This window comes from Bison bison, unplaced genomic scaffold (assembly GCF_000754665.1).
Source record: "Bison bison bison isolate TAMUID 2011002044 unplaced genomic scaffold, Bison_UMD1.0 scf7180017864518, whole genome shotgun sequence".
NCBI lineage: Eukaryota > Metazoa > Chordata > Mammalia > Artiodactyla > Bovidae > Bison > Bison bison.
In genome coordinates, this window is record NW_011495071.1 from 3,239,885 (window position 1) to 3,253,160 (window position 13,276).

The window sequence follows — 13,276 nt, forward strand, 5'->3', positions numbered from 1 at the left end:
CAAGATGTAAATAATATGTGGCATATAGACACATGGAATATTTATTGTTCACCCATAAATGAGGAAATCCTGCCATTTGTGACAACATGGATGAACTTGAAACCATCATACTTAGTGAAATAAGCCATAAGAGAAAGATAAATACTGTATGGTATCACCTATAGGTAGAATCGTCTTTTTTAAAAAGTTGAACTCAAATAAACAGAGAGTAGAATGGATGGTGGCTATTAATTCCATTGATCCCTTTTATTTGTAATGAGAAGGAAACTATACAGCTTTCGAGTACATACGAGGTCCTGGGCACTGTGCTACATGCGTTACATCCACCATCTCGTTTAATGCTCACGACAGCCTATGAGGACAAGTATGGTTGTGCCTAAGTTAGATATGAGAAAAATGAGGGTTAGGTATCTTGGCCAGGATCATACAACTAGTCAGTTGAGCAACTGACATCTGAGCTCAAGATTAGCCTGCCTTCAGCATCCATGGTTTTTGTAACTCAGACTGGTTATAAATTATGGTTTTCCTGATTGTGTAATGGGGAAGTGGGGAGTAGGTATCAGAATATCTGGGAGAGGAGGCAGGCACAGTTTCAGCCAGGTGATGCTGATACTGCCTTTCCCATTCCAGATTAATAGTTACTGAACTCCGTTATTCTCCAAAAAAGTCCTGTGTGGACATGGAAGCAACTAAATGTCCATCAAGAGAGGAATGGATAAAGAAGATGTGGCACATACATACAGTGAAATATTGCTCAGCCATAAGAAGGAACAAAACTGTGTCATTTACAGAGAGGTGGATGGATCTAGAGACTTTTACATAGAGTGAAGTAAGTCAAAAAGAGAAAAATATTATGAGTTAATGCATATATGTGGAATCTAGAAAAACTGTACAGATGAACTTATTTGCAAAGCAGAAATAGAGTCACATTCATACAGAACCAAGGCTGGGGAAGGGGGAGTGGGATGGATTGGGAGGTTGGGAATGACATGCATACACCACTGGGTATAAAATAGATAGCTAACGAGGACCTTCTGTATAACCCAGGGAACTCTACTCAATGCTCAGTGGTGATCTAAATGGGGAGGAAATCCAAGGAAGAGGGGATATATGTATGTGTGTGGTTGATTCCCTTTGCTGTACAGCCAAAACTAATGCAGCATTGTAAAGCAACTATACTCCAATAAAAAAGCCTGTGAACTCGATAGACTGGTGAATGTAGTAGTCAGGACAATTATTCCTTATCCTCATTGATAGGTGCTGAAACTGAAGTATAGACAGTTTAGCTGGCTTACCCAAGGTCACACAGTCATGATGGAGCCATGACTACCCAGCTTATATTCCATTCTTCCCATAGCTTCTTTTTAAAACCACATTTTTAAAATAGGTAATATATTTACATAGTGCAAAATTTAACAGCATAACAGGTAGATACAGAAAAATCTACCTCCCCACCCAGCCTATCCTATTTCTAGATCCACATTCCACTTGCCCTAGAGGCGACAAGCATTACAGTGGGTTGGGGTTCTTTCTTTGCTTCTTACTTCAGTAGAAAAGGTGCAAGACAGCACCCATTTTTCATGAGTGTCACCCTAGCTTGGCTTAGGTTCCCAAGCAGAACTGGCTGCCTATTAGCTGAGTGATCTTGGACAAATTACTAAATATCTTGGTATGGTAGTTCTTCATTTATTAAATGGGGATAATGTCACCTATTTCAAAGAGATCGAGTGCATTTCAAAGGGAACGAGACTGTGCATCAAAGTGCATTGTAATCCATGCAGTGTGGTACAATGGTTGGTATTCTCTGCCTCTGCTTTCTTTTCTCTGGAAGAGTCTGGAAATGACCACTGTGTTCTCACCACCTCTCAGAGACAATGGAGAAGATGGATAGAGATGCAACTCATTTCTACAGGATGGAAGGAAATGATACAAACTGTACGAAGTGCAATTAAAGTAAGACATTGGAAGAAACTAAGTTTCGGAATCCCAAAGGGGTTTGTGAGATTTCTTTGAAAATTTCTCAGAAAATGCTAATAACAACATATTAAGACTCTAATTTTCCAAAAACAAAGGCATGGATAAGAAGGCCACTCCTGGCTGCTTTTATCAAATTCCTTCCTGGATGGGAATTCAAGTAAGGGAGAAATTTAAGCCAAATCATCTTTTGTCCCCATGTCCAGCTCTGGGGTGGCCAGATGGATGAATGGCCATTCACTAGGAATAAGATGTGCTCTCTGGTTCCTTCCTCCCTGGAATTATTCCTTCTTTCGAGTGAGAGAGAAATTGAAGCCAAACTTAAGCCTCTGTCCCAGGTCTGGTTCTGGGGTGGCCAGGTGGACTAATGACCCATCACCATCTCCATTAAGGCTTGCCTTTGCTATCAGCTTGCTAATTCTAGATGCCCTTTTCAGGATGACCTTCTACCCTGGAGACCACCCTAGAAATGACTTTATTTGCAGGGGCGGGGGGAGCGGGTACAGAAGATGAGCTTTGAGCTCAAGGAAGTAAAAAGGCTGGAATTTGATGGAGGTCTGGGGAGAGGAGAAGTGGGAAAGTTTCATCTTTAGGTAGGAGACATATTCAAGAGGCTGGGCCATCGTCTTCTTGGATCCTCGCAAGGACTTGAGTGAGACCTCCATCCTTCTGTGCCAGACGACGCTGCCTGCTCTGCTGTTTCTCACACCCACGACCCACTCCCCCACCAAGGCTTGTGGGAAGGGTTACCAGCTCCCTTGTGAAAACGAGTCACTGATCTCCGAAGATGAGAAGCAGAAAGATCTCCAGGCAGGGGACTCAAGCAGCCCATCGTGGTCCCTTGGGCTTCACTGCACTCGGGGCTTCCTTCTCAGGCCATTGCTGCTGCCACCACGCACACGGAGCGACGTCCCTTCCTTCTCCTCCTCTTAGCGTGGAGGAGTCCCAGATGAGTGCGTATTAAGGGAAGGGATGAGGGAGGCGAGCAAAGGGGTAGGTGAAGCCTGAGACACTGTGCTGTGGGCACAGGGTGCTCAGTCCTCCCAGACCTAGTGCCCCGCAGTAGCTTCACAGGGTCCCAGAGAAACACTAAACTTCACAGGCCTCTTGCCTGGTTTCTTCATTCCTATTTCTTGCCTGTCTGCATGTGGAAGGTGGCAAATACGAGCAGCCACCTCCTAGGAACAAATCCTTGTTCATCTTGACCTTCGGGGATCAAGACAGAAAAAATCCCCAGTGTGCATTTACTTCAATATCTCCATCCTGTCTGATTGGAGGGCTAGAAAAAGCCTCTTCCCCAGGTGGCAGGACCCAAGTAATAACCGCATCCTTCTAATGAAGCCTCACTCCCATTTGCCCATACTCCACAGAATAATATTAGACTCTAAGAATTCTAGAGACTTCCCTGGAGGCCCAGTGGTTATGAATCTGTGCTTCTACTGAACGGGGCACAGGTTTGACCCCTGGTCAGGGAACTAAACTCCCCCATGCCATATGGCTTGACCAAATAAATAAGTAAAAATAAATTTAAAAACTCTAGCATTGGGCTTCCTGGGAGGCTCAGTGGTAAAAAATCTACCTGCCAGTGCAGGAGACATGGGTTCAATCCCTGATCCGGGAAGATCCCCCATGCTGTAGAGCAACTAAGCCCATGCACCACAACTGTTGAGCCTGTGCTCTAGAGCTAGGGAGCTGCAGGTACTGAGACCAGGCGCCCCAACCACTGAACCCCACAAGCCCCAGAGCCCATGCTCCGCAACAAGAGAAGCCACCACAATGAGAAACCCACACACCGCAACTAGAGAGTAGCCCCATGGACGGAGGAGCCTGGTGGGCTGTGGTCCATGGGGTCACGAGCAGTCGGACGCGACTGAGAGACTTCACTTTAACTTCTCACTTTCATGCATTGGAGAAGGAAATGGCAACCCACTCCAGTGTTCTTGCCTGGAGAATCCCAGGGACGGGGGAGCCTGGTGGGCTGCCATCTATGGGGTCGCACAGAGTCGGACACGACTGAAGTGACTTAGCAGCAGCAGCAGCCACGACTGGAGAAAAGCCCGAGCAGCAAGGAAGACCCAGCACAGCCAAAATAACTAAAATTATCTATATGTAAAATTCTCTAGCATCACATTCATACCGTGAGGGGGAACTGCAGAAGTCACTAGTCCCACATTCACTGTGCAGCCCACACCTGACATTTGCAGAAATGGGCTTTGCTGGGACCTGAATGGTAGTGTGTGGTATTTTTGAATCCATTTTGTAGTGGTGAAAATGGTACACTTCACAGTCCATTAAGTCATTATATATTCTTACTTATGATACTCCTCAATAAAAATATCTTTAATTAGTAGACTCTGGAGCTTAGCTTTTCAACAAAACTCATCAAGGTAAGAACGAGGATCCCCATCCATTCCAGGGATTGGAGCCAGAGTCCCATCAGCCTGGATCTCAAAGAGATGCTCTGGGACCCTGTGCAAGCAGGTGGTTAAATGCTCAGGCTTTTGAGTCTATAAGACTTAATACCACACTCTCCATTTAATCGCTATGTAAGGTTGCTTAACTTCTCTGTGCCTCAGTTTCCTCACCTGCAGTATGGGAGTAATATTTTCTTCACAGGAAGTAAGGATTAAATACGATAAAGAGCTTAGCACAGTGTCTAGCACATAGAATGCTTGATAAATAGCAGGTATTGTTGCTGGCGGCCAGGCCCAGGCCATTCCAAGGATCAGATCGGGTCCTTATTAGGGAACAGGTCATGGCGGGATGGGATGGGACATCGAGGAAAGAAAGACCAAGACAGAAGAGACCCTCCAGTGTCTGAGAATGCAATTCCTCTACTCTCCTCCCTATAAAGGCCACTGCTGCCTCTTTGGGCAGGGGGACTAGGGAAACTGAGGCAGGCATCTTCCCATCCTCCTGGCTTCCACCCTTCCCATGAGCAGACAACCCCTAAGTGGCCCAGCCTCCATGCCAAAGTATGTCAGATCCCCAGAACTGGGTAGTAGAAAGGCTGCCCCCATGCTATAACCAAAAGTGGGATCCAGCTGTTCACCGCTCGAAAGCCAATAAAGAGGCAAGACTGGTGGAGAGGAAAGTTTGCTTTATTTTGGATGTGGCACCTGGGGAGAAGGGCAGACTTCTGTTCAAAGGCTGAGCACCCCCACCCCAGCCATCACAACCAATGGGCAAGAGTTTTTATAGGCTGGGGTGGGGGCTACATGTAGAAACCGCACAGCCAGCTCTGACAGTCATCTTGAAATTGGTCATCGGTAGTCTGACCAGCATCAATCATCTTGATTGTTTTAAGTACAATTAATCTTCAGTTCTAAGGTCCGTTTGTTCCCATTTCCTTGAGGCCAGTTCTCAGAGTTGTGGCAGTAGAGCTAGCAGTCTGGTCATCGTGTAGTTAACTTCTTCCACCTGGTGGGGGTTTCAGTAGCTATAAGCCAGCTCATGGATATGGCTCAGAACATTATCCATAGCTCTTGTTATCATCGTTGTTCCATTGCTATAGCCCTTGAGGAGGAACGAAAGGTCATTGACTATGCTTAACGACTAAGCTATGACTATTTCTGCATTTTCTCGCTTTTTTGATTAAATTTATTCTCTGGGTGAAGCTTTTTCACAGTCAAAACGCAGGCTGAGGACATGGTGGGCAAGGCCCATAGGGTTCCACTCGTTTCAATGCTCCCCCAGAGGAAAGAGGGGTGGGTCTCGCAGGGACTCAGTAAAGTGCCAAGCCTGAGTGTCCAACCAACCGCGGGGCTTCCTGAATCTCTCTCCTCATGGCTATGGGGAGTAAGAAGCTGTATCTCCCACTTAGGACGATGGTGAGAAGCCACGCGATTGCCCCAGCTCTTCTCTAGCAGGTGGGCCCCTAATGGGGCCAGATGTTATAGTTTGTTGCAGAATTTTTATAGGTTTATAGGTGTTAAAAGATCAGGCTCTTTGGTGATAAAAGTTTTACAGACCAGTAAAAAATCTACTGGGGAAGATGGGAAACACGCAGCTGTAATGGGAAAAGCTGAATCTCAGCTCCATCCGTAACTAGCTTTAGGAGCTGAGGCAAGTCCTGGAGGCGCTCTGGACTCTGGAGTGTTTGAACCTGGAAACTGAGAGCAAGAAAAGCAATCAGGGGTAAGTCATGAGACAGTACAACAAAGGGTGGGAAGCTCCAGACACATGTGTGCAAACAGTCCTCCTTCCCACGGTGCATGGAGCAGCCGGACTCAAAGGAAGCCCGGGGCTTTGGGCCCTGCAGCCTCCGAGCTTTTCATGACCCACGCTGGCCAGCTGCCATCTGCGTGTCTGCCTCCGCTCCCTGGGAGGAGCCTGGCCGTCTACTGGCAGAGCTCAGGAATCAAATTAGCCAGGCCTCTGTTTATCCCTCATCGCCACTGGCCAAGGAGAGTTCATCAAGGCCTCGCACTAATTCTTATCTTGTTTAAAAGGGGCAAAAGTGAGTCCACGGTTTCATCGGAGGCAATTTACACCCCGCCACTGGCCACGGCTCCAACTCCCTTTGTCTGGTGCGCCATCAAATCCATTAATAGGAAATTTCTTCAGGGGAAACCTGATTGCTGCTCCATCAGAGAGAGACGCACGGGCAATACATCTCCATCGGAGGCTGTGACCTGCCCAGCTCGCTCTAATCCTGTTACCTAAGAAGCTAATTTTCAAATGCACACACTGTGCCCATGACACGCTCTCCCCCGCTCCCAACACAATAGGGCAGTCTCGGAGGGTCCCAGGAGCTCACTGCAGCAATGTGGGCTCTTGGGACGGGGTCTCCAGGCTTCTTCACTGTCCCGAGGTGATCCACACCCAACCCCCAAGAGCCAGGGTCCCATTCCGGAAGGAACAGCTACACTCAGGCCCCCCTGGGCTCAGGGCTCAGCATCTTCCTGCTGCGTCTGATTCCTCCTCCTCCTCCTCCTTTTTTTCTTTTCCCCTTTTTGTCCCCCTCCTTCTTGCCTTTTAATTCTATTTTCCTCTTCCTTCTGTTTCCTACAAATTTCCCCATCTTTTTCTTTTCTCCTTCCTTTTCCCCCTTCTTCTCCAGGTCTTTTCTACAGTTTTACCTTCTGCTTCTTTTCATCTTCCTCTTGCCGTATTTTCCCTCCCGCTTTGGTACTACCCCTTGTAGAACAAGTTTAGTGTTTGAAGCTCCTACCTTCCCGGCTCTGTCTCCGGGGGCGGGTGGAGGGGGTGCCTGACTTGGTGGAAGGCACGGGCCCCCAGGACATACAGGCCAGGACTTGGAGCAAGAAACAGGGGAGTGGGGGTGCCTCACCAATTCATACAGAGAGCCCCAAGGACACAGAATGGGACATTTAGGGACAATGGTTAGGTGTGTCTGGGGAGCAGTTAAATGTATATTTGGTCTTTACTGATGATGCGCAGTCACCTGTTTAGCTGGGGACACGGTGTCACGTGTGGAGGAAGAGCATGGTCCTCCTGCTTCTCCTACCTCACCCCATTCTGCCCCAGTTCAATGCTGCTGCTGCTAAGTCGCTTCAGTCGTGTCCAACTCTGTGCAACCCTATGGACTATAGCCCACCAGGCTTCTCTGTCCATGGGATTTCCCAGGCAAGAACACTGGAGTGGGTTGCCATGCCCTCCTGCAGGGGATCTTCCTGACTCAGGGATTGAACCCGGGTCTCCTGCATTGTAGGTGAATTCTTTACAGCTGAGCCACCAGAAAAGCCCCGGCTCAATGCTAGCGAGGGGCATAAGCGAAGGCAGCAGCCCAGAGCGGCTCCCAACAGACAGGCTGCCCCCTTGCTCCAGGGGCTCCTGCAGCCCTCTGTCCCCAAGTTACTCCTTGGGGAACTTGGCCAGGCCACCTGGCTGAACGGGAGGACTAAGCTCCATTGGCCCCGTGACATCAGCCTGGCGGGCTTCCTCCCCTGCCCTCCCCGCCCTGAAACCTGATCCAGCAGAAGGATTGATTGCAGGAAAACTTGGCGGCTTCCCAGCCCTGGTGGCCAGAGGCAGCGTAAGGCTGCAGCCTCAGGAGGTGTGGGAGGCTGGCTGATATGAGGCTGGGGGAGCGCAGCGGGCAGGCTGGTCCTCCGCAGCGCTCACCCTGAAGGCCGCTCTGAGAGAAGCGACTATGCTGCCCTGGCTGCCACGGGCGCTGCTCGGCTTGCTTCTGCCCACGCTGCTGGCACCACGGGGAGAGGGTAAGGAGACAGTGGGACAGCACGCAGCACCTGGCAGGCAGAGGACAGAGGTGGGCAGGGGATGCTTAGCGCCTCCAAAATTTGAAGGAAGGAGGGCTTTGGAGTGGGTGAGGCAACAGGAAAGTCAGGGACCTTACCGCATGTGGGCAAGAGGGAATTTCCACGCCCTGGGGATACAGCTAGAAAGTTGGGCATCTCGAGCAAAGGGTGAGAGCAGAGCTTGCAGAGTGGGGCGTGGCACAGCCTGCTGTGTGGGAAATGCTTAGCGGGCGCCTCTCCTCTTTGCTCGGGCCCCCAGACTCATCGAAGGACAGCTGTAAGGGAAGTTGGAGCTGTCTTGATCCCCTCTCTCTTGTTATAAACGGGAATGCTGCAGTCCAGGGTGGGTAGATTTTACCCAGGGTCACACAACTCCGCAGCAGTAGAGACCAGGACAGATGTCATCTTCCCTGACTTCACTGCTTTCATTGCACAAGCTCTTTGGGCCTTTGTCTTCTAGAAAAGTTCCTTCCAGGGCTCAGCTCAGATAGCACCAAACTTCTCTCTGCATTCCTTCACCCATCCTTTCCCGCCTCCTGGGGATATGAGGAGTTTTAGCCACAAAAGAATCTATTTCCTTTGTTGCAGACAATAGTCATCCCCCACCTCCACCCTTCGTGGGAAGGTTTTCTCTCCAGCCAGAGCTCTTTGAAGCCAGGGCGGGCACAGTTTAGGATGTGCTTAAATGGACAGCTCTGAAGGGCTTAGGGGCACGATGGTTTTCCTCGTGTCGTTGAGGGTAGCTCAGCTGGACGAGCAGGCCCGGGCTGTGAGTTACGACTGTGGTCTGGGGCTTGTCTGGTTGAGGGGAGCTCTGTCCCTCCCAGCACTGGTCCTTGGCCCTGAGGTCTGCGGCGCCCAGTCTGGTCAGAATCCCAGACGATAAGACCTGGGCTGTTGCTGGTGCAGTGAAGATACGCAGGGACCTGGGTCTGAATCCCAGCTCCCTTGCCTGCAGGACACAGTACTTGCCTGTCTGAGCCTTGGGCATCTTCATCAGTAACGTGGGCTCTGGTAGCAGCCGGCCCAGGGGGCTGATACTGAGATGAACGATGTGCTCATTGGTATTATTCCCAAAGGGGACGCTCAGTAAACATCCTCTCATCTTCCCCTCTCTCTCTGCTGTTGTTTTTCTGAAAGTTTACTGGGGAGCGGGGGTGGGGTGGGCAGGAAAGGGAACCTGCAGGACCAATTTGCTGTAGGCATTGCACGCAGGGTAGATGAGGTGGGAGAAGAAGCAGGCTTGTCTAGGGAAAGCCTGGCCTGCCGGGCTCTGGGCTGTGAAAGGCCCTGCCCCCCGCCGCCCCCAGCAGCGCCCTGTGTACTCCAGAATGCCCCCTAACCCCGTCTTTCCCCTTTGTGTTTCTGGCATCTTTCAGGAAATGCTCTTACTGTTTCCCAGAGAGACAGCTGAGGCGCTCCTGTGAAATCCCCGCAGAGAGGGGCGAGGGCCTAGGTGTGGGGTTTCACGATTTTATCCTTGCAGGCCTCTGGATCTGGGAGCAGCTTGGTTTCTACTGGCTTCCTCCACACCCCACCCCAGCCCTCTTCCCAACCCCATCAAACCAGCCCAGAAAGCTAGACTAAGAAGGGGGCCCAGCAAGGACTCCTCGGGAGTTCGCGTGAGCGTGCAGACGGGCTCTCCCTGGGGTGGGCTTTGCAGGTCGGAGAGGGAATGTCTGCGTTCGCTGGGTGCCCACCCTTCTCTCCTCGTCAGCTGAGGGCTGGGGTCCTGGGGACCGTGAGCTGTGCAGACACTGAGCTCTGACCTCTGCTGAGGCTGACACCCTGCAGACCGCTGGGCTTAGAATCTGTGCACTTGGGGCCACACTCTCTAGGATCTCCTGCCAGGGCCAGCTTCCCTGGGCTCCCAGAGCCCCTCGTCCAGGCCCCAGAGGCCCACCTCCTCTGGGCGGGCAGCAACTCTCAACCCTTCTCATCCTTGGCCGACTCGAGACCTCACCTGCCTTGTGCCACCTGCTCTCACAGCCCAGCTTCCTTTCTCATATTAACGGGGGCTGGGGCTACCCTTGTGAATACCTTTAGGTTTTGGCAGGAACCTCTGTAGGCAAAAAAACGCTCCGGAGATGGGAATTTCAGTCTGTGGAGGTATCTGGGAGTTCTGGGAGGTGGGATTAAGTGGGGATACATTTACTAGCTTCGAAACCAGGGCCAGAGATCTGGGGCAGACTCAGGCTGCGCTGTCTGTCCTTCCCAGCCAAGCACAGGGGGGACCCCCAGCCCCCCAACGCCTCCAGGCCGGCTCTGCTGCGGCTGTCAGATCACCTGCTGGCCAACTACAAGAAGGGCGTGCGGCCCGTGCGGGACTGGAGGACACCGACCACTGTGTCCATCGACGTCATTATCTACGCCATCCTCAGCGTGGTGAGCGCCCGGCCCCACTGCCCTGCTCCAGGGTGGACCTTCTGAGTGGGAGACCATGTGAGACGCAGTCCATGGTGGGCTTTTGGTTGCCCATAGCCCCTGAGCCCTGATACCACAGCTCAGGATGCTCCCCAAACTGAAACCTGGGGTCACCTGCATGGCTGCCTCTCCCACACCCTCCGGCCCACGGGTTGTGCGTACGTGTGGTTCTTCACACATCACATCTCCCTAGGTGAGCTGGGTGAGGGTGCAGACCATCCTATTCACCTCTACACCCTCACTGTCTTACACACGTCTCTGGTACATGGCAGGTGTTACTAAATCGTGGTTGAAGAATTAATCATAAATAAAGCAGTTAATCAATTGCTGAAGTAGGGTGGGGTACACTGCCCAGCAGAGGGGGTTGGATGCTGGGCTGAGATAAAGAAGAAGGCAACTTCAGAGACGCAGGTGCTGCCCTGGGGTAGGGTGGGCAGAACTGACTTCTCCGGCCGTCTCTACTAGAGTCAGCTGGCTGTTTCCAAAAGGGAGATTGGGAATTGGATGGAAGGGAGGGAGAGTGATGAATTCTTCATTTTATGTGGGTCTGTACCTTTTGACTTCACGCTAAGGTAGGAAATAGGTGTAGATACATACGTACAGATATAATTGTACAGACATACATATATATGTTGTTGTTATGTTGTTGTTTAGTTGCTAAGTTGTGTCCGACTCTGCAGCCCCACGGACTGCAGCACACCAGGCTTCCGGAGTTTGCTCAAACTCATGTCCATTGAGTCGGTGACGCCATCCAACCATCTCACCTTCTGTTATCCCCTTCTCCTGCCCTCAGTCTTTCCCAGCATCAGGGTATTTTCCAGAGTCAGCTATTTGCATCAGGTGGCTAAAGTATCGGAGTTTCAGCTTCAGCATCAGTCCTTCCAGTGAATATTTAGAGTTGATATCCTTTAAGATTGACTTCTTTGATCTCCTTGCAGTCCAAGGGACTCTCAGAAGTCTTCTCCAGCATCACAATTCAAAAGCATCGATTCCTTGGCGCTCAGCCTTCTTCACGGTCATTATATATGTCTTCTATTATTATCTTTTATTATGTTATTATATTATATATGCTTATGTGAAATATACACAACTGAATAGAAGATAATAGAAGACATATATGTGTGAACACACACACACATATGTTAAAAAAGAAATCCTTGAACTTCTTCCTAGGTGTGTCCTAGTAAAAGGCCGATTTTTTCCTGGCTGGCCCCTTTCCCCACCCCATTTCCTCATTCTCAAGGGAGCAGGCTCACAGAGCAGCAGCTCCTGTTGGGGTTGGTGTGTGCAAGGCGGGCTCCCAGCCCACAGGGCTGCCTTTGCCGAGCTCCCGTTCCTTCCACAGGATGAGAAGAATCAGGTCCTGACCACCTACATCTGGTATCGGCAGGTGAGCAAACCAGCCCCTCCCCCATCCCCATTTCCTGGGACTGGGGTGTGGGCAACCCTTGCTGAGGGCGCACCTCTGTCTCAGAGGAGCTGGGAATCTAAGAGGCCTTGGGCAAGGGAAGGAGGGGAAGAAAGGGGAGAGGAGGGGAGGGGAGAGGCATGCTCATGAGATCTGGGGTCTCCTGGATCTGGGCCCCTCTAACCTCAGGACTGCAAAAGGGAGGCGGCTTAAAGATCAGCGGAGGAGAAATCCCCCAACCTACCCGGTTTCCAAGGTTTTTCACAGCCTCTCCAGCAAGCGCTTGTCCCGCTTCTCCTGATCAAACACCTCGGTGACTGGCAGCTCGGAAGGCAGCCACTCTGCTTTCAAACAGCTCTGATTGCTAGAAAGTTCTTCCCTCTATGAAAGCCAAATTGGATGACAACCAAACAGGGTGACTGAAACAGGATGATCCCATCACTTAATCTTCCTATCCCCAGCCATTTCCCCACTCCTCCAGCTTCTGATGGGCACGGCTCAGGCAGGGTGCAAGGAGGACTCAGAGGCAAAGGAGCCACACGGTGGCATTTACATTTTAGACCAGTCGTTCTGGCAAGAGAGTGGGGGAGGCATTGATCAAGATTTAGCTATAGCCATACCTTACCCTGTGAGGTGCATACCATTATCCCTGTCTATGTATGTGTACATCAAGACCCAAGAAGGGATTTGTCTAAGAGAAAATGACAACCCACTCCAGTATTCTTGCCTGGAAAACCCCATGGACAGAGGAGTCTGGTGGGCTACAGACCATAGCGTTGCAAGGAGTCGGACATGACTGAAGTGACTTAGCACACATACCTCAGTTGATGGCTAGGTGGTTTATAATATTAGAAATGACTGGATACCTTCCCCAGGGAGAGGCTACATCTGCCTGTGTTGTATATATTCGCATGTAGGGATGTGTGAGTGCAGAGGGGAAGGGATTCTTGGGTACCACTGAGTAACCTGGGTGCCACTGACACCCAGATTCTCCCAAGAAGATGCCCTCCCTTGTTGCTTGGGCTCTGAGCGGTGAAGTTGGCCTGAGTTGCGGACCGCCCTGCCCATGATGGACTGGGTCACCCGTGATCATTCCTGCTCCTCTCCTAGTACTGGACAGATGAGTTTCTCCAGTGGAACCCTGAGGACTTTGATAACATCACCAAATTGTCCATCCCCACAGACAGCATCTGGGTCCCAGACATCCTTATCAATGAGTTGTGAGTACTGTCATCAGACGCGTGGC

General features: G+C 50.7%; 1 protein-coding gene across 2 annotated transcripts in view; it reads left to right on the plus strand.

Moving 5' to 3' along the window:
- Positions 1-8,089: 8,089 nt before the first annotated feature.
- Positions 8,090-13,276, plus strand: part of HTR3A (5-hydroxytryptamine (serotonin) receptor 3A, ionotropic) — a 12,842-nt gene continuing 7,655 nt past the window's right edge. The window contains exons 1-4 of one of the 2 annotated variants that reach the window (XM_010830360.1): positions 8,090-8,170; positions 10,440-10,583; positions 11,968-12,012; positions 13,141-13,250. In XM_010830360.1, coding sequence (XP_010828662.1) covers positions 8,090-8,170; positions 10,440-10,583; positions 11,968-12,012; positions 13,141-13,250 — 380 coding nt within the window. Of the gene's footprint in view, positions 8,171-10,416; positions 10,584-11,967; positions 12,013-13,140; positions 13,251-13,276 lie in introns of both variants that reach the window. The other variant, XM_010830359.1, reaches the window with a different exon arrangement.